General features: G+C 52.6%; 1 protein-coding gene across 1 annotated transcript in view; it reads right to left on the bottom strand.

Moving 5' to 3' along the window:
* Positions 1-26,999, bottom strand: part of LOC144729820 (MAM domain-containing glycosylphosphatidylinositol anchor protein 2-like) — a 101,211-nt gene that overhangs the window by 38,635 nt on the left and 35,577 nt on the right. Inside the window, exons 10-11 of the mRNA XM_078610333.1 lie at positions 8,079-8,220; positions 6,900-7,048 (exon numbers count right to left, since the gene is read on the bottom strand). Of these exons, the coding sequence (XP_078466459.1) occupies positions 6,900-7,048; positions 8,079-8,220 (291 nt within the window). The remainder of the gene's footprint in view (positions 1-6,899; positions 7,049-8,078; positions 8,221-26,999) is intronic.

Below are 26,999 nucleotides of genomic sequence, written 5' to 3'. Positions count from 1 at the left end.
AGGACGCCGACGCTGCTGCTGCCGGGGCGGGAGCACTCCCGTCCTGGCTCGTGTGCGAGACACCGGAGCAGTCAAGGGAGGACGCCGCGCTCACCGTCTGAGTTCTGCGAGGCGTCTCAAGTCACCACCCTGCCGTCCTCTGCTCGGTGCAGCCCCGGGCGAGTCGTGACGATATGCACCCGGCCCTAACACACACCTCACCCATCTATTGTGTGCCGGGGGGCGATTGTTGTCATGTCTTGAGCATGCGGAGCGCAGTTCGGGCTGTGTGTGTGTGTGTTGAGGATGGACGCGCTATCTGCTTGTTTGCTCGGTGTCAAATAGTGTGTGTGCGTTGCGGCATGGAGATATTATCTTGATGGCGAAGTTAATTATTAACTCGGTTGCGTAGTGTATCCTGCGCTGTTAACATCCCGTGGGTTGCTGTGTGCGACGTGTTTATTTAGATAATCTTTTTTTGTTGTTGCTGCAAGGTACGACAGAGTTAATGGTGTGTCTGCCTGCAGCTCTGCTTGCGATTGTGCATAATGTACGCTTGTAATCGCGATATGCTGACTGCATGTACTGTATAGACTGTTTCTGTACGAATACGGAGTGCGGTGCATTGTTTTGACCATTGGGTTCGGGATTGTTATTAGTTGTGCGAACCTGTTCGGAAATTGGTAAATTCCGGGGGGACCCAAAAATTTTGGTTGTATGGGTGTTCATGCACACGAGATTGCGTGTGTGTTCAAAGCAAATTGCGAGTGTTGAGAGATGGGGCCGTAAATTGCCACCAAGTGGCGTCGCTCTTTCTGTTGATTGCATGCGGCCAGGGGTTGCATTGTGAGTTGGTGTGTGTGAGCAACGTGTCTTGTTCAACTATGGGTAAAAATTCCCCCGATACGACTGCTGTGCGCAGCGAGCTGCGGCTGTGCATCCTATCGTTGGGGGTTGTTAAAACGTGACGGGGGATGTGTATTGTGACCCCCAGCAAATGGCAGCTGGGGTGCACGCACGGGGAAAACTGGCGACGTGGTCGTACGTTGGGCCGCCATTTTCAGCGCGCGCGGGAAATTGCGGGGATGCGCTCGGCGCATGGGGCCGCCATTTTGAGCGCGCGCGGGAAATCGCGAGGATGCGCTCGGCGCAAGGGGGCCGCCATTTTGTGTGCACGCGGGAAATCACGGGGATGCGCTTGGCGCAGGGGGCCGCCATTTTGAGCGTGCAAGAAAAACCTTGGTGGGGCGCTTCGCACGGGCCGCCACCATTTTGAGTATACACGTCGAGCCGCGGGGATGTGGTTATGGATATCATCCCTTGACTCTCGTGTTGCGCTCTAACTTGTGTGCATGCATTGCGTGTTGTGCGCAATGCTGGCGTGTTGGCGCCCATCAGGGTAACAGGTGTGTAGTGGCACATGGCTGACTAAAGAGGGGCGTGTCATTGCACCAGCATTTTGGGACAGAGATGCTGGCTGGGTTCTATTCTGGGGCAAATAATTAATCAGTATATGCCTGAACATTGTTGGGTGGGTGATGCTCGAGTTGTGGTCACACCGGCCTATGGCCGATGGCTGACCTGACAGCCCAGAGGCGAGACACTCCGTGGTTTGTCTCAAACTAATGGGCCGTGTGCTCATATGGCTCGGGGAGTCAGGGTTCTATCGTGCGGTGGCAGACTGAACCTGGTGTGCCGGGTTTCACGGGATTCAGGAGTAGAGGTTCCGTTACGTGGCAGCGAACGGGGAGACCTGGCTACCATGGGGCGGGGATTCCCCTTGCGGGTCCTCCAGCGGGAAGGGCCGCGGACTTATTCCGCTCTGGGTTAAGACGTTATTTAATGTATGAGGGAACATTGCTCCGTGGGGGGGGCGGGGTCGATGGGGTTTGGCCTTGCCAAGGGATGAACCTTCCCTTGTCTGTTAAGCGTCAGACTATAAGATGCTAGGGTGTGTCCATTGGTGAGGGGATAGTACGGGATGGAGCGTGGCTGAGTTGTTGCGATGTGCCATTGTCTCGTCCCCGAAATTGCACTGGCCGAGTGTATGGCCAGTGGACGTTGCTGTGGTTGGACGACCACGGTGAGGGTGAGGGCAAGTTAAATGTTACCGCTGGGGAGCGTGGCTCTCTCCACGCGAGGGTGTGCGGCTGGGGGCTTTGTTGAGAGTGACAGTGGGTAGATGCTGTGTACGTGAGATGTGCGTTTTGTTGTGTTGTGCCTCAGGGGGTTGGCTTCTCCTTCTCGTCACAGATCTTCGGCGCCTGCCACACTGGGTGTTACCGGTTGTGCTAACCGGATGTGGACTTGAAGGGGGAGTGAAGCGTCTGTTCGTCACTCCTGCTCTACCAGTTGCTTCTGAAGTTGGACTTGAGCCAGGCAGATGGACCAGCAACACGGACACGCTCTAAGACACCGCATTCCTGGTTTATGCGCGTCGGCCTTTCTCGCATGTCGGTTACCGTTGTTGTGTATTGCTTTCCATTGCTTAATTCTTTCTTGCTTGTTGCGCGGAAGACAGTGTTCCGTACCGGATCCAGATCCCTTCCCTTTCGTTAATTGTGTTTGTTGTTATACTCTCCGTTGTGTCTTGGGTGACTCCTGATTGGGATGCCTTCGCTCGCATTATTTTATCCTATTGCAGCCGGCACGGCTGGATATTTCATCAGGGGGGGGGAGTCATGTAATGCGAGCGTAAATGGGAAGGCCGGATGTGACGATCTGGAAGGGAGGAGTCAGGGTCACGTGGGAGAGAGGTTATAGAGGGGAGCCCGGAAGAGATTAGGGCCAGTCGATGGAGTGAAGAGGCGGGACCACGTTGGGTGGCCGCCGCGCCATCAGCCACGTGGCTGATGGGGGCTTGGCACACCGTCGGCCAGGGTGTGAGGAGCGAGAGAAGAGTGTGCGGGGCACACGGGGCTAGCGGGGTGGCCAGCAGAGTGTGCGGGGCACACGGAACTAGCGGGGTGGCTAGCGGAGCGTGCGGGGCACGCGAGAGGAGCGTGCGTGGCACGGGAGAGGAGACGCTGGTCCCTTGTCAGGACCAACGGGGTGGAAGGACAAGTGGAGGAGCTGAGGAGGAAGAGAGTGCGCGGGGCGCGTGAGAGACGACGCTGGTCCGAGGAGGAGGCCAGCGGGGTGCGGAGGAGAAGAACCCAATATAAAGGACGAACGGAGACTTACATCGCCTGCAGAGTCCTTTATTTCAAAAGTAATATTTCAAAATTAAGTGAGGAAATATTAAAATAATAATGTGTGTGCCTAAGTCCATGTGTGCGTGTGAGTCGATGTGAGTGTGTGCATCGATGTGTGTGTGTGTAAGTCAATGTGTCTGTGTGTGTGAGTCGATGTGTGTGTGAGTCGATGTGTGTGTAAGTCCATGTGTGTGTGTGTGTGAGTCGATATGTGTGTGTGTGAGTCGATGTGTGTGTGTAAGTGGTGGTCGCGGGTTGCTGAGGAAATGGAGTCTGCCTCAGTGGCCCACGATCACAAATCACTATTTAACTCCATCAAAAAAGTAACCTGCAGCGCCACACTGTCTTTCATGCATAGGCTTATTATTATTAATTTATTTCCGATATCTTAGGTTAAGGGGTAAGTTTCTTGATCCTAGGAATTCGTATTCCTTGGTGTCTGCATGGTTATATAAGCGGAATATAGTTGACGGTGAATAGCGTTAACATTGATGTTATGTACGATATTATGTATTGTGATGTCATTAACTTAACTTGTTGGTCAGGCTTCACTGACATGAAGTTGCATTTCATAGCCTCGCAGGTTTTTGCCTCACTCTGTCTCTGCTCGCCGTTGTTGTTGCTGTCCAGCTGACGCCGTTAACTCAAGGCCTCATTAATTTCCGTCACTCCTTGTAGGTGAGGGCGGTTGAACCTTGGAGTCAGTGCTGGTTTTTGTCTGCTTGCTTTTTCTGATGTCCCCTGACCCCGGGAGTTATCATTCCTACTTTTATGGCCTGTCGAAGCCCGACTCGCTGTTGCTGGCTGGTGTGTTGTTCCCGGCTTTTTTGCTTACGTTTGCAGTTCGCCGTGCTCTTAATTTCCTTCCCTCTTCAACCTTATATCGACTATTCGCTCCTGTCTGGGTGCGATTCAATTTTGACTTAGGAAGGTTCTGATTGTCATATGCTTCGGGTCGAGTTGTATATTAAAGTATGGAAATAACATTTCATATTGACTTAATGATGGTGATGGTTCAGTAGGCGTAACTTGTGGCCTGGTTTAATTGGAGTGGGTGTGAATATCGATAACTTTAGCCTATCCTGTTGTTAAATTCCGACTTTAACGTTACTTTAATAGCAATACAGAATAATTGAGCTTTTCGACTTAACTAGGCGAACGCGAACTCCTGGTAACCTCCGCAGCCTTGTTATTCAGCTGAGTCTGCATCCTTGATATACAACGCTCTTATTCGCGTCTCACTGTGGCCATCCAACCTTCTGCTCTGGGAGTGTTATTCTTAATTTGATCCAATCTCTGACCCGCAGGAACAGGTTTGCAGATTTTCTGAGCATTTCTGTGAGGTACTGGGGGAGGGGAAATCCCTCAGCCAGGAAAACATCATGGCACCAAGTAGAGATGACCCTGCTGAGGCTGTGGTGCCTCAAATATTGGAAGAAGTCACCCCTGTGAGTGGCTGGCTGAGGTGCCATCTGTTGAGGAAGTACTGAAGGCGATCCGGAGTCTGAGACCAGGAAAGGCACCGGGCAGAGATGATCTCCCAAGCGAAATGCTGAAGGAGGGTGGTGTTTGTGCACAAACTGCCCTATATGACATCAGAACAACAGTCTGGACCACGCAGGATTGGAATGATGCCCTGGTGGTCCCTCTCTTTAACAAGGGGGACCGCACAGACTGTAACAACTACAGGGGTATCTCACTCCTCAGTGTGCCGGGAAAGGTCCTGGCAAGGATTATTCAACATCGCCTTGCTAGGCACGCTGAGGAGAGGCTTGCGGAGCCCCAATGCAGTTATAGGAAAGGGCGGTCCTGCACAAATGCCATATTTTCTATCCGTCTGCTACAGCAGAGGTGTAGGGAATTCCAACAAGACCTACATCTCTGCTTTATTGACCTGGTCAAGGCCTATGATGCCATCAGTAGGCCTGGGCTCTGGGTTGTTCTTCGTGCTTTCGGAGTCCCTGACCCTCTGCTCACGATCATTAAGGACCTTCATTATGGTGAGCGGGCCCAGGTAAAACTACGTGGCCGGGAGTCAGAGCCATTCCCTATACACCTTGGGGTGCGACAGGGATGTCCTCTGGCTCCCACATGATTTAACATCTATTTTGACCACGTATTTCGTGAAGGCTTCAATAGCTGCACCGAGGGAATTTCCATTTGGTACAGATATAATGGGAGGCTGATCGATGCTCGGGTGCGATCAAGGGATGGCTCCCTATTGGTCAACCACGTTATGTATGCCGATGATTTGGTAATAGCTGCTCATTCAGAGGAGGAGTTGGGAGACGCTGCTGCTGAGACTGGAGCGTGCTACTAAGATGTGGGGCCTTACCATCAGCCCCACCAAAACTAAGCACCTGCCTGGGTATTTTGTACTATCGGACACTCCACCCACACAACTCCCAATCGGTGATGGGGCAGTTGTGGAGAGAGTGGAGAGTTTCCCATACCTGGGCAGTGTGCTCATGACCGGCTCCAGTTTAACAGCAAAGGTCTCACTCCGAATCAGTCGAGCGGCAATATCTTTTCATCGGTTGCGTAACGCTGTGTGGAAGCTACCTGGTCTGTCGCTCCACACGAAGCTTCAGGTCTTCTCGGCCACAGTCATTCCCTCCCTTCTCTACGCTTGCGAAACGTGGACTCCCCTAATGGAGCATCTTCGCCGGTTATAAACATTTAGGCTGGCCTGCCTACGATCCATCCTGGGTTTAACCAGGCTGGATTGTGTGAGGAGCTCACAAATTCTTGAAAGATCTGGGTAAAGTCCCATCGGTGAGCTCTTCCAGCAGGCAAGGCTGCGTTGGCTGGGTCATGTAGCCCGCATGCCCAGCCATCGCATGCCTAAACAGATTTTGTTCGGCTGGATCGAGGGGGCTAAACGGGCATGGCACGGGCTAGAGAAGAGATGGAGTTATGTGGTACAGGAGGACGTGGAGCCGAGTGGACTTGCCGATGACTGGTACCAGCGGTGTCAAGATCGGCCTCTGTGGAGGAGGCTCGTGAAGGACACTACTGGGAAGTTGGAGGCAGTCGCCCTCCAACAACAACAGAGGGCGGAGGAGCGACGCTCACAACAACGAGCGGAACGCCGTGTGGCTAAAGCACAGCAAGTTGGCACAGTAGGGGGCACAGGTGGTGCATCAGCCAGTCGTCTCAGTCAGTCGACCTGTGGCATCTGGGTCTGCCCCGTGACCTCCTGCCAGCGGGCATTCGACACTTCACGTGGCCTCAAGGTGCACATAGCCTGGCACAAGCGTTGTGGTAACGTCACCACCACTTAGTGGCGAATGGCGGTTGTTCTTGTATGCGTGTGTGTGAGTCGATGTGTGTGTGTAAGTCGATGTGTGTGTCTTTTTGCCCGGGCAATGCCGGGTACTTCCCGTTAGTAATAGATAAAAGTTAATGGGTTTCTTTAAGTCCAAAAGTTTAACTGAAATTTGGAAAAGAGACGATGGGAGGGAGTCGAGCAGTGTGAGGGAAGAAAAGTGATTGAACCTGCAGTAGTGCACAGACGAGTGTGTGAGTGGGTGAGTGTGTTAGTTCAAAACAGCATGGGTGAGACATAAACAGTCAGTGTAGTAGACCGTGTCCTCAACATGGGTGGAGGAATTAATGAGTGGATTTCATGGGAACAGCTACGATTTCAGTAGCGAAAAGAAGAGTGATGATGGGGTGACAGCTTGACGGTGAGTGACTGGTGTGAATTGCAATATAGTAACTCACCTGTCGCACCTCCAGGCGGTACTCAGTGACTGGGTCCACAGCTGTGGGTTCAGCTTGAGTCCACTGCACCAGGTATGAGTAGACCCAGAGATGCTGCAGGTGGACTGGCGACGGATTGTCGTAGTAAAATTCTGGGGCACGTGCCCTTCCTTCCCCACACACAAGCACCAGCGCACACTCTGAGTCACCCCTGTTTGTCTGCCACAATGGGCCTTGTTCACGCAGCTCTCCATAACAAGAGTCAAAGTGACGCCCCGCTCAAATGAGAAAGTAGGTGGTGCTCATCTCCTGTTGTGGAAATTACATGTTCCCATGTCGGGGGCAAGCCTATCCGTAAGATAACCACTGTTGACACAAAGTGGGACACATTTTATCAACCCCAGTGGGATGATCAGCTGAGTCGTACCCTCGAATCATAAATTAAACTCCCCCAACGACCGATTGTGAGCCACCTGCTCCACCACTGAGCTTTGGCTGAGTTTGAATTAGTCGTAGGAATAACTTACCATTACACAACAAGGAAAATGTTTCTATTTAATGGCTGTCACTGGTGCTGCTAAGTTGCATCCTGATTACAGATGTGTATTTGGATAAAATCCATCACCTGTAGCTTATTCGGAGTAAACATGTATTAACTGCATTCAAAAACATCTATTAAAAAAATATAAAGCACTTGCATATGTTTTTGCCTGTTCATGAGCAGAATAAGCTCTTTGGCAGGACATTTAAAAGTATAGTTTCGAGTTTATTTTGTTTAACCTGGCAGTGAAAACCCAAGAGACCAAGATGAGTCTCATTTGCAAGAATAACTTGAGTGACCAAGATGGCAACAGCAATAATATAAAAAGATATACAAAAATGAAGCGTGTGTATATATAATCAGAGCTAAGACAACTAAATAGAAACCAAAATAAAAAGAACCAAGTACAAATCAGAGCAAAAATAACTAAATAAAGATCAGAGCAGAGACAACCAAATACGAATCAGAGCTTCAACAACTGAGTTACAGTAGAAATATCCAATATGAAAAATTGGCTTTGACAAATTATATTAATAAAAACATTCATAGTTACCGTATGTTAGGTTACCATCCATTCTGTTGATTCACCAAACAACTCTGTACAAGTAAAGTGTGAATTAGCAAGCTGGTAATTGAGTGTTTTCGGCTCGTGGGCTAACCTGTCAGGGTAAACACGCAGCTGGTGGAGCCGGCCTCATTGGCCAGGATGCACGAGTAGCTCCCATAGTCGTCGTTCGAGAGGCTTGAGATCCTGTGACTCGAGAGAAACCCACCGGAGTCAAGGCGGCTCGTCGCCAGCACCTACTCCACACACACCCCGACGTTGCGAACATTGAAACTCGCGTGACATTTCAGCAGAGACGACAACAAACAACCTAAAATGTAATGATCGATTATAGTACCGTATCAGCATATATTGTCATATTCAGCCATGATTAATCAACTACTGGATGAAGGCTTCTCTCAAGACGACGCCACCTTTCACGATCCTGCCAAGCAACAATCCATCCAGCACCTGCACAATCCATCTTCGGGACATCTGTGGGAAAAATTGCTTTTAAAAGTTCATCAGATTCCTCCAGTGTAAATAAATATTTAGTTTACTGATTTCATCGCTCCATCTCCTAGGTGGGCATCCTCTTCCGATTCGTTCCATTCCTTAGCTGCCACGCCGTTGCTATTCCTGACCATCGTCTCTTCTAATAGTGAGTCTTGATCAAGCCTGCAAACTATCCGGTGTGCTCCTCTTTCTGTCTCTACATGTAATTCCACGTTTCTTTGCACGTTTTTTTCTCTCAAAACGGTGTTAGACCAGAGGACGCCACCGTTTTGAGACTAGGCTCAAAAGAAAGCTGTCTCTGGTGTGGAGCAATCAGTTTCAAAGACAATGCATATATTATCAGAGTATGTTTTTTGTTTGCATTCTGACCACAAGTATTGTGGTTAATGCAGGCATGATTCCTTGTAAAATGTTTTAGTTAGGTGTTTTAACATCTTAACCCCTGTTTGTTGCCAGAAAAAAGGGGAAAACCTATTCTCAACATTCATATACTTATTTAAAATTTATAATAATACAATAGCTCATGGAACAAAAAATACGGAAACATAAAATAGAGAAAATTAAATAAAACTAATTATACTGTAAATTTTGAAGTTGTATTTCCCTTGGATGATGGTGGGGGTGCGATGATGATGATCAGCAGAGACAGCGCCACCGTGACCAAGTCTACCCCACAACTCTACTTTTTTAGCTAAACTCATCACTTTTTCGGTTCTTTACGCTCGTTCTCACTTCCTCCAATCACTCGACGCTTCGACCCCATGATCAAAGTAAAACAGTGCTCCGGTACTGTGCAGGTACTCCTCCCCATGATGCGATGTTGCTAAATCGCAAATAGTTGAAGGAAAAAGCTGCATAAGCTGAACTGGTATACAAATATAATATAGAAAATAATCTAATCTCACTAAAGAAAAATCTGCCAATGAAGAGGTTTGACTATATATAAATTATCCGCGTGTAGTTATCCAATTTGCGGATTAACCGCGCATCTGAGATTTTGAGATCAATTAATAACTCATTAATTTTCCCTGAAGTCCAATTTCATAATAATCTAAAAACAGCTTTACATTGTTATTCTTGGAAATGTGCATGACAAGTAACGTGCTTAAACCGAAGAAAAATATATAATCCGAAATCCATGTGATCGCCTCCACAGTGCAGTAGTTGCATATCTTTACAACAGTGGGCAGAGTTTGATTGATTTTGATTGGCGTGGCTCTGCTATCGACTTTGTGGGCCGAGTCTTTTGCATAGAAGCGAGAGTATTATCACTGAGCACGGGCATCAATCGGTTGATATATGAGTTGTTTTTGGCATAGAGATCCGCGGAGAATGGATATTTTTGGATTATAATTATCCGTGATTTTGAATTATCTGCGGCCGTCCTCCCCATAATTAGCACGGATTATAATTGACAGTCTAGTGCATATGTAGTGTGTATCTCACGAGGCATACACAGAATTCTGGAGGCACCACGATTTATTCACAACCAAACAGGGCTACGGGTTAACAATACTCGGGGTTACTCTAGACCCCCAAAGGGGACTCTATGTAAACTGAGTCCCCAACGACCGACGCTCCAAGACCCCCGAAGCAACGCCGAGCGGTTAGCTCCTTCCGCCAGAAAACCGCGATCGCTCCGCCCCCGTCCCTCTTATCTTCCCGAGCGTGGCCTCACTCCGCCTCCGGCCACGCCCCTTCCTCGGTCTCTCGAGACGAAACTGGAGCCAACGTCACATGTCCTCCAGGTCCCCGTTTCTGGGCCCCCTTCACTCCCCTGAGTTGGCACGTCCCCTCTCTCTCTGCGACGAGACCCTGCACTGTAGGGCCTGCTTCTCTGCCACGTCTACGTGCACCCTCCTTTACCAATTGTAATTGTAGTCGGCATATACGCCGTAGAGACGCTATTTACGTCTTTACATCACCCCCCTCTCCCCTTTATGAAATTCGGCCATATCGGCTGACTGACATATAACCAACGCAACGTGTGGGCCTCCAATTTATAATGCAACAAGAGAACAACAAGAACAACAATAAATAATCCTGAACGAGGAAGAACCGATATATACACTATATAGAGGACCAGGGAGAGAAGAAGAGTGGGAAGAAGAGAGAAAAAAAAAACTTAGTTGCAACTATTTACAATGGACGAGCCACCCCCCGGACAGGCCACAACTACACCTTGCACATGCAACACCGCACTTGAGCACAAGATGAGCCCGGGTCAGCCATTGACCCATCTGGCTCGAGTGGCGGCCGTGGACCATGAGTGTAGGTGTACTTTTATCCTGGAGGATGGACATTTAAATCAAGCGGTCTTTGCCCATGTCCTTGATGCCGGGCCGTCAAGCGAAGAGGGTGCAGGTCCCCTAGAGGCTTCGGGGGCAGCCGGAAGATGGCTCGACGAGCACAGTGATGGCAGCTCCCGACTCTCCCGTTCCCCCCGGGCCAGTAGGACCGGTGACGTTGGTCCCGTTAGGCGCTTGGACCTTGCGGGCAGAATGATAGAACTGTCCTGAGGAAGGACATCAGCCGACGCGTGCCCCAGCTCATCGGGCTGACCAGACACCCGGCCCTCGGGAAGTGGAGAAGAAAAGACTAATGGCAGGTGGAATTTTTTTTTAGCCGCGACGGGTACATAAACCAGCGGCGGCAACCATATTGAATCCACACGCACTGTGGACTCCTCACCTCCACCACTTCGACCGGTCCCTGCCATGGTTTATGTAATTTCGGGGAGGTACCCATCAGGACATGGGGGCAGTGGAGCCATGCCTTGTCCCCTGGCATCCATATGGTAGTGGATTGGCGAGGCTTGATGAGCCGTTCATTGCTTCTGCCAATCGCTGTAGGGTAAGCCGCATGGGGTTCGATATCCAAGTACAATTCTCCAGTGGATTGATCTGCATATCAATTGGTGGGTCACGCTCCCTTCCATGCATTAAAAATAATGGGGAAAACCCGGTAGAAGCGTGCGGGGCGGAACTGTATGCTGCGAGCACGCCTGGAATATGTAAGTCCCAGTCAAACTGTGCTTCATTGACACGTTGGCACAACAAGTCAGGGTTATGTGTAACCTCTCCATGATGCCGTCCATCTGGGGGTGATAAGGCGACGTGCGCACCTTTTTGGTACCCAATTGCTCGCAAACCTCCTTCAACAGCTTGGACGAAAATGTTTTGCCTTGGTCTGTCAAGAGACGTTCAGGGGCACCTTTATCTAATACGTAGCCATGAAGGAACGCGTCTGTGATGGTCTCAGCTGACTGGTTTAGGAACGGCCAGGCCATTGGCCAACGCGACAAATACTCCACCCCCACCAATAAGTATTTATTTCCCCACGGAATGGTGGGGAACAGACCGAGAACATTGAGCGTGACAAGTTCGTTCACCCGAGAAACGCAGATGGATTTTACCGGTTGGCGATCTGCTCTTGGTAGAGGTTTGTGGCGAGCGCATTCCGTGCAGCACATTATAAACGTCGTCGGCCATGCCCAGCCAGAAAATTTTAACTTTTAGAGTAGCCAAAGGTGTTTGGACACCAAGGTGCATTAGCTGCTCGTGCTCCGCCTGTATAACCTTCCCCCGCAGAACAGATGGCACCACCATGGCGTATCGATGGGATTTCTCGTCCCATTTGATCAGCAAGCCACCATCTAGGATGACCGATGCAACTCCTCGTCTGTTACCCTAACCCCCTGCCTTACAAAATACGATGCTGCAGCTTGAGCAGGGAGGCGATCTCCATCTAGTGTCGCCTCCATTCATCATGCATGAGGCCGAGCGTTCTATCACACATGTGGCCCGTGTCCGGAGGCAGAGCATCCGCGGATGCCGCCATAGCCTGAGGCAACTCCCCAGCATGGGGTTTGCAGCGTCTCGAGGTGGCAATCTCGAGAGCGCATCTGCGTTACTATGGTGAACGTCCTCCCTGTATGAGACTTTAAAGGTATAGTCCTGAAGGACCTCGAGCCATCGCAAGAGCTGCCTGGATGGTTGTTCCACACGCAGCACGTACTGAAGGGCCACGTGATCTGACCACACCTCAAACGCCCTCCCACAGAGGTACGGATGATACAATTGGATGAAATAGACGATGGCCAACAATTCTCGTGGCGTCACACAGTACCGCTGTTCCGCAGGGGACAACACCCGACTCCCATACGCCACGACCCTTTCAACCCTGTCCACCACCTAAGACAGTACGGCGCTTATTCCAGTGTCGCTGGCATCCATGTCAAGGAGAAAGGGTCGGGAGAAGTCAGGATAGCAGAAAGGAGGTGCCTTGACCAAACCCTCCCACAGCGCGACAAAAGCCGCCTCCTCTTCCATCCCCCAACAAAATTTATGGCCCTTGGCAATAAGGACATGCAGGGGTTTTGTGAAAGTCGCAAAGCTGGGCACAAATCGAGGGTAATAGGAGGCAAACTCGACGAAACATTGCACTTCACCCACCGTCTTGGGGGTCAGCCATATATGCATACACGCCATTTTGTCGGGGTCTGTCGCTATTCCGGATTCACTCACAATGTGGCTGAGATATCAGACCGACCTCTGCAGAAAATGGCATTTTTGCGGCTTGAATTTTTTATTTGCTGCCCGCATTTTGAGAAAGACGGCTTGCAACCGTTGTAGGTGTTCCTCTAATGTACGTGCAAAGACAATGACGTCATCGAGATAGATGAGGCACGAGTCCCACTGGATCCCTGCTAAAACCAATTCCATGAGCCATTGGAATGTGGCTGTGCTGGAATGGAGTCCCATGGGAAGCCGATTTGAAGTTTTTGTGACTGCAAGGATCCATACTCTTTGGATTTTTTCGTAAAGTCACGTAGGTAAAAAATATAAATAAATAAAAAATGGAAACAAATAAATTAAATCACAACGTTTCGGGCGCAACAAAAGCGTCCTTCTTCAGGTGGAGACAACGTAGCAAAAGCACAATCGGGTGGTGGTGATGTGCATGACACTTTCGTCATTTGGCCACATGGCCTCCCAGCATTGAACCAATTCCTAGACCACATCAATTCCAGACACCTATCCATCAAATTTACCATGGAAGTGGAGAAAGATGGCAAGCTACCATTTTTGGATGTTCTGTTTGAGAGGAGGCCCAATGGCTCTTTGGGACATTCTGTTTACAGGAAGGCCACCCACACAGATTCCTACTTGAAGCTTGATTCCCACCACCACCAGGCTCAAAGGAATTCCCTCATCAAAACACTATACCATAGGGCCCACTGCATCCCTGACCAACACCACCTGGCCAGTGAATTAAAACATGTACATCTGGCCCTCAAGATGAACGGATACTCTGACCATACTATTTGCCAAGCTGTTTCTCCCACCATGCAGAAATAACCCCCTGAAACCCCGATCAAAATCATCACGTTGCCATACATAGCAGGCGTTACCAAAAATATTTCCTAAATTCTAAACAAACACAAGATCCAGGTCCGATTCAATACAGTACACAAAATCCGTGATCTGATCCCATCCGTAAAGGATGTCATTCCTGACTTACAATACCCCGGTGTTTACAAACTGAGTTGCACGTGTGGTGATTGCTATATTGGGGAGATGGAACGACATATTTCTGACCGAATTTGCGAGCTGATCATTGTTTCAACACAGCGGGTTCTCATGATATTGTTTTCTCCGATACCAAAGTACTCTGCAAACCTCCCGGATACTACCAAAGATTTGTCCATGAAGCCATCCAGATATACAAACATAGACACAACTTCAACCGAGAGGATGGTTTTAAATTGAGCAATCATTGTGTAATAAAGCTCGTTGAGTCGACTTCTGGAATCCGTATTTTATTCAACTTATGTTACAGTTACTTCACGCTGCTGATAGGCAGCGTGAGAGGGACAGATAGAGAGAGAGACGCACTGCTACGTGGCAACTCGGAGCCCCGCTCCCGCGTGGCCCCCTTCCTCTGTTCGTTCCCGTTCTGACCACCTGTCGTTCGTCTCCACCCCTATTTAATACCCGGGTCCCGTGGTACGTTTCCGCCAATCCTCATTAGCCTGCATGGAATCTTCCAGGCTCCCTCGTCAGCTCCCGGGACCATGCCCCTGACTCATCTCCCCATTGGCTGTGGCCAAAGCCAGCAAAACCAATCCTTATAGCTGTCACATTTCCATCACGTCAGGGCCATGCCCCCAGGCTTCCCCCCATTGGCTGTAAACCAGGACTGGCAGAGCCAATCACCATGACGAGTTGTGATACGTCAGTGAGCCAGATATATCCTCATATTACAATTGGAAAGATGTAATTAACCAAGTTAAACTTTAGCTACCGTGCAGTTTACTGCTAGACAGCCAGTTTAGATTTATTTTCTTAAACATATCCATATTCCCAGTCTGTTACCCCCAGCTCCACACACTACCATCACGATTACCACACGTTTTTAGCTTTTAACATCTCAGTTTGAACTCCACACGCTGTTAGCCTGCGTTTGGAATTTACCCACCCGGCAGCATAACAAAAGGCGGCTTAATCCTAGCTTGCTTAACTACTTCCGCCATCTACATCACAAAGCCTCAGTTTCAGCTCCAATCGTTTGCCTCTCAGCGCACCGCCAATGTTCACAACTTTGCCTCCTAGCCCACACCCCGCCCCCACACTCACCATGGGCCCCACCTCCCTCCATGCCCTGCGACTATATAATCCCTCGTCACAGCCATCTCTGAGACACACTTAAGCGTTTGTGCTTTCGCTACATTGTCCCCACCTGAAGAAGGACGCTTGTGTTGCACCCAAAACATCGTAATTTATTTGTTTTCATTCTTAATTTATTTAGACTTTTTTATCTACGTGACTTTACTGAAAAAACCAAAGAGTATAAGCCCTGGGGAGTACAAAATGCCGTTTTGGGCTTAGAGCTATTGTCTAAGAGCAACTGCCAAAAGCCGGGAAGCAAGTCAAGGGTTGAAAAGGACCGCTCCCCTGACAGGGAATTATCCATCCGCGGCAGTGGGTATGCGTCAGCAACATATACTTTGTTTAACTTCCGGAAATCCACACAAAACCGCAAGGAGCCATCCTGCTTTTTAACAAGGACAATTTGAGCCCCCCACGGGCTGGTGGAAGGGGCGATAATATTCGCAGCTAGCATCTCCCCGACTGCATGGCGGACATGCTCCTTCTCAGTCGGGCTCAGCCTGTACGGGTTCTGCTGAATGGGGGCCGCATCGCCCGTGTCGATATGATCGTGTACCAATGAGGTGTGGCCAATGTCGTATTGGGATTTGCTGAAAACGTCCGAAAATTCCTGAATAAGTGCACGCAATGCGGACCTCTGCACCTCGGACAAGCCAGGGCTCTCGGTGCAGAGCGCATCCAACCATGCGTCATCGCAACTCTCCCCTCGGTCTGCAGCCGCGACCATATTGACGGGGTCCGTCCCTACCACATCGCCATCTGCTAGCGAGTCATGAGCTAGGACCGCGGCTGCCTGTATGAACGTGGGCCCAAGATCAGCGTTTACAATTTGAATAAAAGGCTGCTCATCATTCCGGATAATAGTTTGGGCCCCTACCAACATAAGGCTATGGCTTACTTTGTTGGATGGTGTTAGAAGAACACCTCCTTCAGTGACATCCCGATCGAGCTGCTTCCTGAGGCGCAAAGGAACCAGCATTTGCGCTCCAGTGGGAATTTTAACGGTTTCCCATGCGAAAGCCTGGATCACAGCGTTCGCTTTACACAGCAGAGTCGGGGAGGGCAAAAACGCAATTCTACGGCCCGACAGCAACTCCAGGCACCCCTGGTCAACTAGGATTTTAATGGCCATTTTCCCCAGAAAATTCGTTCCTAACAGGCAGGGCACGGCTAACGATTTGGAAACTAATACCGGGCCAGTTATTTGAATATTGCAAATGGCCACGGTCGCCGACATTTGCCCCATAATGCCACACGAGCCGCCGTTGGCTGCAAAACATGAGACATTGACCGGACGGAGGATCGCCAATTTAACAGGTAACAGTCAAAAAGTTTACCATGCTTCCATAGGTCCATTTGCACTTTCTCCCCCCCCCCCCCGACCACTGCGGGGTGGATTTCCACACAACTCTCTCTAAAATTTACCAGGCTTGTATGGGTCTTTCTCTCCCTCGGTCGCCGCAGGGTGGATTTCCACACAGCTCTCTCAATGACATGCTAATTTCTCTGCTCCAGCACCCCCACCTCTATCTCTGTCCCCCCCTCTCTCTCTATTTACGGCCTCGACAGAGAGGCATTGTGTCTCTGTGTGTCTATGTGTGTGTCTCACTCTGTGTGTCTCTGTGTTGTCTCCGTGTCTGTGTTTTGTCTCTCTCTAAAATTTAGCAATCTTTGGAAAAACGTAATCAACCAGGTAGGTTGTTGACTGTTGTGTTAGCCGACTCTGTGTTATATTGCATTGTATTTCTAAGTTTACTAGGTTAGTTTTCTACCTGATAACGATTGCTTATGTTGAAATCGAAACGTCGTATTCTATAATTTCACTTATTTTCTTTCTACGTGACTTTACTGAAAGAACCAAAGAGTAATTGCTGCAGTCACGAAAGCTTTAAATCAAGTCAAAAATCATTTCAGATATGATGGTGGCGGATTCCCCTGTGTCAATTAGCATCCGCACCTCCACACCTTGCACGGTGCCAATAATGGCCGATGATGCCGCGGCTGTGGCCACAATGCGTTGGCCCAACGCCGATCACTGACCAGGTCGCCGTGGCCATCCGTCAGCCACCAATTTCTGAGCTACCCGCCCTGCGCCCCGAGCGGACAGCCCCACACGCAAACCAAGACCGACGCACGAACCGGATGAGTTGAGGTGAGTGCGAGGGCCAGGTGTGTGGTGTAGCCAGACTCGCCTGAGGGCCTTGTGGAGCGGACGATGGTCGTCTGAAGGAAGACAACGTCCTGAATGGTCTCTCACGCTCGGTCTGTCACCCTTTTGAGATGTGGCCCGGAAGGCCGCACTTAAAGCAAACGACGGGGGAAGATCCGGGTCCGGAGGAGGCCCCCGTCCGTCGATCCCGGTCATCGCTCTGTCCCCTCTCGGCCCTCCTCCACCTGCTGGCATCGATAAATGCGAAGGCCTGGAACGACTCGACCTCATCGGGTGCTGCTCCCTCCTCGGCAGCACCTGTGCACGCCGCCACCGTTGAGCGACGCTTGATGTTGAGGTGGGCCTGGAGCACAATGTCGAGGTCCCGGGCCAGGCCGAGCAGGCGATCCAGGACCAGAGCATCTAGGCCGTCTTTATCCATCTTTGGGTATGCAACCTGGGCCAGCGAGATGAGCGCGCTACGGAAAACAAGAGGAGTATCGGCCTCCTCTCGTCTCTGCGCAGCAAACCTATGGCGCATGTTAGATGGCAGGTCGAAAATCCCTGCCATCTGTGTGAGAGCTTGTGCCAACGTCACCCGATCTTCAGCTGGAATGGAATAGAACACTACCAAGGCGGCGTCATCCAAGACAGTCGGTAGAACTCTTAGCGCTTCCCCCTCCGTCCATCCCACCAGGTCGCATGTAGCAGTGAAGCGGCGGCTGACGTCCACCCAGACCCCCCTGCAGCGACAAATTCCTTCACAAAGAAAAGGCGCCTCTTCAGAGCAGGCCTCTCCCCTTGCATTTTTGGCGGGACGCTCGCAATGGCGGGAACCCCGTCCCGCGCACCTCTCAAAATGGCGGCTGCTTGCACGGGCTGCGTTTCCTGCACTTCCCGCGTTTCCCGCACGCGGGACATAGCAGCGGTGGAGTCTTTGCCCCACGACTCCGGTCCTCTGACTCGTTCAATCGGCTCGTGCCGATTCCATCTCCACGACAAGTACTGCCGCAGCGGACAGTAGATCGCCCAAGCGCTGGCCACGCACCCGCCTGTCTCTCCCCGCTGCTGGCGGCATGGCGAGGTCGCATTCCTGGCGCTGCTCCGCAGGCCCAAACCCCTCGCGGTCCATCTCCGGGGCCGCCTCTCCCGGGGCTGTCTAGGGAATCACCCCCTCTTCATCTTCCTCCTCCGAAGAAGCCCTGGAAGGTTGTCTTGTTCTCGTGTACATTTTAAGCCTACGCTATCACCTAGCTATAAAGTATTTTCACTTCTGGCACCAGATGTAGTGTGTATCTCACAAGGAACACACAGAATTCTGGAAGCACCACGATTTATTCACAACCGAACAGGGCTATGGGTGAACAATACTCGGGGTTACTCTAGACCCCCAAAGGGGGCTCTATATAAACTGAGTCCCCGAGGACCGACGCTCCAAGACCCCCGAAGCAACGCCGCACGGTTTGCTCCTTCCGCCAGACAACCCCGATCGCTCCGCTCCTGTCCCTCTTATCCTCCCGAGCGTGGCCTTGCTCTGCCTCTGGCCACGCCCCTTCCTCGGTCTCTCAAGACAGAACCGGAGCCAGCGTCACATGTCCTCCGGGCCCCTGTTTCCGGGACCCCTTCACTCCCCTGAGTTGGCACGTCCCCTTTCTGTCTCTCTCTGCGACGGGACCCTGCGCTGTAGGGCCTGCTTCTCCACCATGTCTCCATCAGCTCCCTCGAGAGGTATGTGCACTCTATTTTACCAATTGTAGCTGTAGTCGGCATATGTGCCGTAGAGACACTATTTACGTCTCTATACATATGTAATGTAGTAACTCCACGGGAGACGACTTCACGGGTAACACACTCTTTATTTTATCAAACTTGGTTACAGGTGACTAACACCTACTTTGTATCTCGGGTGACAAACACCCACTTCGCTACTTGGCGACTAACGCCCACTGAGTTACTCGGATGACCAACATCCACTTAGTACTCGGGTGACAAACACCCACTTAGCTACTTGGCGACTAACGCCCACTGAGTTACTCGGATGACCAACATCCACTTAGTACTCGGGTGACAAACACCCACTTAGCTACTTGGCGACTAACGCCCACTGAGCTACTCGGATGACCAACATCCTCTTAGCTACTTGGCGACTAACGCCACTGAGCTACTCGGATGACCAACATCCACTTAGCTACTCGGCGACTAACGCCACTGAGCTACTCGGCTTCACTAGGTCTTCAGCTCCGTCTTCAGGTCTTCAACTGGGTAACTCTCCTCGAGTGCTCTCGCGCGTCCCCCCTTTATACCCCACCTGCGGACGTCGCTGCGAGCACCCACTTATTCGACCAATCGCCGGGTGCTGGCTACGATCCTCTTTTCCCACATCTCATCGTGCCTCACCACTCACTCCGCGCCGCCTCGTCATCTGTCACTCCCGGCGCGCGCGTCCACACCACGCCCACAACGCGTGCCCAACCCCGCACCCCGCGCCGCCCCGTGATCCATCACTGTCACAGTCGGCGCACGTCAATACCACCACTACATCACCCCCTACCACATAGCTCGCAGCCGCCCCGGCTGCTACAAAAATTACAAACCCTCCCTGTGTGCCCCGTAACACAACACAACAACAAGAACAACAACTAAGCTAACAACACAACACGACGCGAACACCACCATCCGCAACCCTCAACCAATGCCACCGCGACAACAGAACAATATATACAAACCGGCGAGTGACAATAGCAATGTGTATACAAAAAAAATAAATGGAAATTTTTTTTTTTTCTTTCGACTCGTGCAGTGTCCCCTTTTCTTCCGAGCGTCCCTACAACGGGACATTATCCCGGCAGAGGGGAACACCGGGCGAGCTCGGTGTAGAGCACAAAAAAAACCCGTCCTCATGAAAATTGTTGAGACCTAGCCCGAGTCCGCCTTGCCGGTCCGTCGTACGGCACCAGACGCGGTTGAACGTCCGGTGGTGCCGGCGGTTCAGGAAGACATCGGCCAGGCATCGAGGACTCGTGCGTGCCCCGTGGTTCAGGCTCTCGATGGTCATCAGCCGTCAAGCCCGAGGCACCTGGGGGTGGGTCAGGTGGAGACACGTGAGGATCAGCCTGCGACACCTCCCTCCCCGAGTCGACGGTCACATCACACGCCCGGTCGTCACGGCACAGAACGGGGTCACACGGTGCCGCATAGGGCTTCAGTCGGGAGGGGTGCACATACCAACGGCGTTTCCCCCATTTAATCTGTATACTCTGGGGCCGTGCAACCCGCACAATTTCCACCGGTCCCCTCCAAGGTCTCAACAACTTGGGGGACGTAGCCAACGGTGCATGTGGACAATGCAGCCAGGCCTTATCGCCTGGTTTCCAATCATGCGTATGCACCCTCCGCTCATGCAATTTCTCGTTTGCAATTTGCCGCGACCGCGAATTCAACCTTGCCGCCTCCCGCGCTTCAGTCAATTTGGCGATATTAAATTTGATGTGGTCTGCCAATTTAGATTTTGCACGTGGCTGGGAAATCCCCAGTTGGACGTCCATGGCCGGATCGGCCTCCCGCCCATACATAAGAAAAAATGGGGAAAACCCTGTCGCCGCATGAGGGGCCATTCGATAGGCCGCGAGTACCCCCGGCACCTGTAAGTCCCAATCAACCTGATCGTCGCAGACCTGTTGGCACAACATAGACGTAATCGTTCTGTTCAGACGCTCAACCATCCCGTCAGTCTGCGGGTGGTAGGGGGAAGTACGCACTTTTTTTGTACCCAACAGGTCGCACACCTCGCGCAACAAAACGCTCGAAAAATTCTTCCCTTGATCCGTCAGCAAGCGTTCGGGGGCGCCCTTGTCCAACACATAACCCTGGACAAAGGCGTCCGCCACCGCCGCAGCCGACTGGTTGGCGAGCGGCCATGCCATAGGCCATCGGGTGAAGTATTCCACGCCAACCAGCAGGAACCTATTTCCCCTTGGTGTAACCGGAAAGGGCCCCAAGATGTCCAACGCTACCAATTCGTTTATACGCGAAACCTGAATGGATTGCAGCGGTGGATTAGCCGCCAATGGTGGCGGTTTCCTTTTGGCGCACTCTACGCATCCCTTAAGAATATTCGCCACGTCGTTACCCATCCCCGGCCAATAATAGTCTCGCTGGATTAGGGCGAGCGTTTTGTGAAAACCCAGATGCATGAGCCGTTCATGAGCTGCCAGAACAATCCTACCCCGCATAGCAACAGGCACCACGAGCACGTGACGCCGGGACATGTTGTCCCACCTCATCAACAGACCCTGTCTGCACACCCAGGAACCGACCCGCGCCTCCCCTTGTTCGGGAGCGCCAACTTTCCGACGCAGCGTAAGTAGGGAGCTGTCGGACATCTGGAGGCGGCCCCACTCAATGAGGGGCAACGACAACAGCGAATCCCTCCCCGTGGGGGCGTCCTCTCCCGGGGTGTCAGTGGTGGCGAGCGCAACTCCCGGGGCGCCGGCGACCGGGGGTTTGCACCGCGCTGATCCCAACAAACATGTGCAGTCCGTGCACGGCGGCAACCGCGACAAGGCGTCCGCGTTTGAGTGCCGCAACCCTTTTCGGTAAATCGTCGTGAATTGGTAGTCTTGAAGGACCTCCAACCATCGGGACAATTGGCCCGATGGCTGCGCCACGCGCATAGCGTATTGTAGAGCCGCATGGTCCGTCCGGACCGTAAAATGACGGCCGTAAAGATACGGCCTGAATTGCTGTGTAAAAAACACAATGGCTAACAATTCACGACGAGTTACGCAATAGCGTTGTTCTGCGGGGGAAAGAACCCTACTACCGTAGGCGACCACCCGTTCAACCCCCCCGACCAACTGTGAGAGCACCCCCCCGATACCCGTATTGCTGGCGTCCGTGTCAAGCAAAAACGGTTGTGTGAAATCGGGGTAACACAAGGGGGGAGCCTGCACCAAAGCGTCACGGAGGGAGCAGAACGCATCCTCCTCCTCTGCCCCCCAGTGAAACCTCACACCCTTAGCCGTCAAAGCGTGCAGGGGCTTGGCTATGGTGGCAAATTGCTTGACAAAACGACGGTAATAGGAGGCAAAACCAATGAAACTACGAACCTCCGTGACCGAGGTTGGCGTTGGCCATGAGCTGACGCAATGCGTCTTAGCAGGGTCCGTCGAGATCCCTGAACGACTCACGATATGGCCCAAATACCTGACAGATTCCCGAAGCAGAAAACATTTAGCCGGTTTAAATTTTAGCTTAGCGGAACGCATCCTGAGGAACACCGCTCTCAGTCGCTGGAGGTGCTCCTCGAAAGTCCGACTAAAGACGATAATATCGTCAAGATAAATCAAACAGGTATCCCATTGGAGGCCTGACAAAACCAATTCCATGAGTCTCTGGAACGTGGCGGGGGCGGAATGTAAGCCCATGGGCAAACGGTTGAATTCAAAAAGGCCCCCAGGTGTGCGGAAAGCAGTTTTAGGTTTAGACTCGTTATCGAGTGGCAATTGCCAAAATCCAGAAAGCAGATCGAGTGTGGAAAAAAACTGCGCTCCCGCCAAGGCATCCAGCGACTCATCCATCCTAGGGAGCGGATACGCATCCGCCATCGAGATTTTGTTTAAGCGGCGGAAATCGACACAAAACCGCAAGGACCCGTCCTGTTTCTTTACTAGGACAATAGGAGCACCCCACGGACTAGAAGAGGGCGAAATGATATCGGCCGCCAACATATCATTAACCGCCGATTGCACATGTTCCTTCTCGGCCGGGCTGAGCCGGAAAGGATTCTGACGAATAGGGGCCGCGTCCCCTGTAGCTATGTGGTGGCGCAACAGGTCAGTGCAGCCGATATCGTACTTATGTTTGCTGAACACGTCAGCAAACTCGATGAGCAAACCCCTCAATGCTCCCAATTGCACCCCGGACAAGTTAGCAGAACCCGCACACAGCGAGTCCAACCACTCAGTCCCCTCATCACTTTGAGGATGCGACTCGACAGTAAAATCTGCTTGAGCCACGAGCCGTTCCTCAACGGGCAGCGGCGCGGCGTGAGCCAGCACCGTTCCCTGCGCAATTACGGCCGGCCGCGACCCCGTATTCAGGACCATTATGAACGGCTCACTGTCCCCTCTCACCATGGTTTGAGCAACCGCTAAGTCGAGGCCCTTACTGGCTCTGTTTGACGGCCCCAACAGCACCCCCTGTGCCTCCGCACCCACCTCGAGTGGCTTCCTGAACCGAAGGGGTACTAACATTTGCGATCCCGGGGGTACCCGTACAGTGTGAGTCGCCAGCGCCTGCACCGTCGCACAAACCGTGCGCACTTTGATAGGGCTCGACAAGAAGGCAACCCGCCGACCTGACGGAAGCTCTATGCAGGCCTGATCAATAAGAATTTTGATGGGCATTTTTGACAAAAAGTCCGTACCTAGCAAACAGGGAACGGCCAGCGATGATGATACAAAAATAGGGCCCGCTAATTTAATGTCCCCAATGCAAATAGTCGCCCGAATCTGGCCGATGATCCCCAGGGATCCCCCATTCGCCGCATAAAATGGCACGTCTACCGGCAGAAGGGGTCTACTTTGGACGGGAAGGATGTTATAAATAAGGTCCGAGATGATGGTGGCCGACGCACCCGTGTCAACAAGCACCCGGACCTCAACCCCGTCAATGAACCCCGTTACCACGGACGACCCGGCTGACGCAGCCACGATCCTGTGGGCCAATTCGGACCACTCGACTGCTTGCGGGCCGCGTACGGACCCCCCCCGCCGAATTGAACCCCCGGCACCCAGCCGCGAACCCCCCACCGCGAAGCGGCGACCCGAATGTGCCGTGTTTGTGGACCGAACGTGTGAGGTGCCGCGACTTGCCGGGTTTTGTTGGGATGACTTGTGGCCCTGGTCGTCGTCCCGACGTGGTCCTGCGGTGCGCGGACGCGGGGCCCGGCACCCGGCTGCGACGTGACCCCGAAGGCCGCAGTTGTAGCAGACGACGGACGTCGTAGGTTTCGGTTGCTCCAGCTTGCGGGGCGAACGTGTGGGCGAACGACCTCCCGTTCTCCACTCCCCCGGACACGGTGCAGCGAAGGCCCGCTCCTGCACCGCAGCTGGCTGAGGTTCGGCGATCGTGGCGGCCAGTGCCGCATTCCCCGGCCATTTGCAGACGACCCCCGGCTTGCGTTTGAGGACCTCGTACGCGTGAATGCTCGTGGCGATCGCCAGGGAGCAGATCTCCATCTCGTCTGCCACGTTGATGGGGACCCCCAACTCGTGGGCCAACACCAGCAGCTGCTCCGTCACCATGGCGTCCTTCCCCTCCTTATCCATGCGGGGAAAAGCCGCGTCCGCCAAGGCGAGCAGTGCCGTGCGGTAGGCTAGCGTCGTTTCCCCAGCCACCTTCCGCCGATCGTAGAACTGGTGGCGGCACGTGGAGGGCGGCCCGAACACCTTCGCCATCAGGTGTAGTGCGGCCTGGAGCGTAGAGCGGGACGACCTTGCAGCAGATGTGAAGGCTGCAAGCGCGTCGTCGTCAAGCATCGCTGGCAACGCACGCAGGGCAGTGGTGTCGGACCACCCCGACATCTCCTGATGAGCGAGGAACCTTCGTTGGAAGGCTCCCCAGTCGCCCCCATCCGCCTTGAACGCCGACAGCGCGGGCAATCTTTGCTGGAGGACCCGATCGTCGTCGACGTCGGAGAGATTTTCCCGCGCTCCGCTGGAGTTGTGTAAAATGTCGGCTCGGTTGTCAGGCGCAAAATGGAGGGCTCCGGCGCGCGCCGATGACGTGGGCTGCGCTGCGCGGAGGTGTCCGGCCACGTGGCGTCCGTCTTTCCCGCCAATCGGTGGCGGCCCCCCAAAAACAGCGGCAACTTCCAGGCTTTTGGCGCGAAGCGCCCTTTGGCGGGAATCCTCCACCGTCGCTTCCTCCACGACCCCCGCAGCCGTTTTTCCGCTCGCCGGAACGGAGATGTCGGCCAAGACAGCGGCGGCGGCGAGTAGCAACTCCGCCAAGCGGGCGTGCGCGTCCTGGAGGCCGGTGTCGGAGGCAAGCGGAGCGTCGGCCATCACCGCGAAGTGCTGCATCGGCGGCAACTCCTCGTCCTCTACTCCCGAGGTCGGTGTCCCCGGTACGCCGTCGTCATCCCGACCTCGCTCGTGGGTACGGGTAGTCTTCCTTGTGTCCATACTTCTTGAAGACAGGTTTACTTCTGACGCCAGTTGTAATGTAGTAACTCCACGGGAGACGACTTCACGGGTAACACACTCTTTATTTTATCAAACTTGGTTACAGGTGACTAACACCTACTTTGTATCTCGGGTGACAAACACCCACTTCGCTACTTGGCGACTAACGCCCACTGAGTTACTCGGATGACCAACATCCACTTAGTACTCGGGTGACAAACACCCACTTAGCTACTTGGCGACTAACGCCCACTGAGTTACTCGGATGACCAACATCCACTTAGTACTCGGGTGACAAACACCCACTTAGCTACTTGGCGACTAACGCCCACTGAGCTACTCGGATGACCAACATCCTCTTAGCTACTTGGCGACTAACGCCACTGAGCTACTCGGATGACCAACATCCACTTAGCTACTCGGCGACTAACGCCACTGAGCTACTCGGCTTCACTAGGTCTTCAGCTCCGTCTTCGGGTCTTCAACTGGGTAACTCTCCTCGAGTGCTCTCGCGCGTCCCCCCTTTATACCCCACCTGCGGACGTCGCTGCGAGCACCCACTTATTCGACCAATCGCCGGGTGCTGGCTACGATCCTCTTTTCCCACATCTCATCGTGCCTCACCACTCACTCCGCGCCGCCTCGTCATCTGTCACTCCCGGCGCGCGCGTCCACACCACGCCCACAACGCGTGCCCAACCCCGCACCCCGCGCCGCCCCGTGATCCATCACTGTCACAGTCGGCGCACGTCAATACCACCACTACACATACATATGTAATGGGCGATTTCCGTGACACGTCATGGAGAGGGTACTCTCTTTTTTATTCACATTCGGACACACCACAGGCCAACCTTATCCTCTTTCTTTTTCCGAATACACAAATATATATTAGCATCCCTACAGGCTACACGTGGTCGATCCCACAGCGTGGTTCCATCCACCCACTCCTGGCTTGGCCGCTGGTTGACGGCGTGCCGGCGAGGGTGGTGGGACTTCGCAGGAGATCTGCCACGTGGCCGAACGACGGAGAAAGATGACGGCGAGCAGCGTCGCAGTCCGGACCCAAGGCTCCCCACACCGACTACGAGTCCTCCTCCACCTCCGCATATATTGCCGTAGGCGCGGCTAGGCTCCACCTCCGACCACGCCCTCTCGTGGAACCTTCTATCCGGTTCCCGGAGCATCTCGGCCAGCCCCGCCCTTTAGCTTTGGCCCTGATACCTCTCCCTTTGGGATTGGATGATGTTTATAGTGGTGCCTGTACCCGTGCTTCCCTTTTCCAACCAGTATATGTCACTATGTCATTACACATATATACAACATATATAAACATACTCTGACAATTGGGCCATTTACCAAAACAATTATCCATTATACTGTATAGTTTTAATTTTGAAGGTAGTGCGTATGACAGTGAACATAAACCGAAGATAGAATACAATGGTTTTATTGGGGACAGATGCAGCCTCAGGGCAGTGAAAGCCATTGGGGGACCAATGTAGGCAGTC

This window comes from Lampetra planeri, chromosome 33, assembly GCF_965212315.1.
Source record: "Lampetra planeri chromosome 33, kcLamPlan1.2.h2, whole genome shotgun sequence".
Lineage (NCBI taxonomy): Eukaryota > Metazoa > Chordata > Hyperoartia > Petromyzontiformes > Petromyzontidae > Lampetra > Lampetra planeri.
Note: the sequence above shows the minus strand (reverse complement) of the source record. Positions and strands in the feature narration are given on the sequence as shown.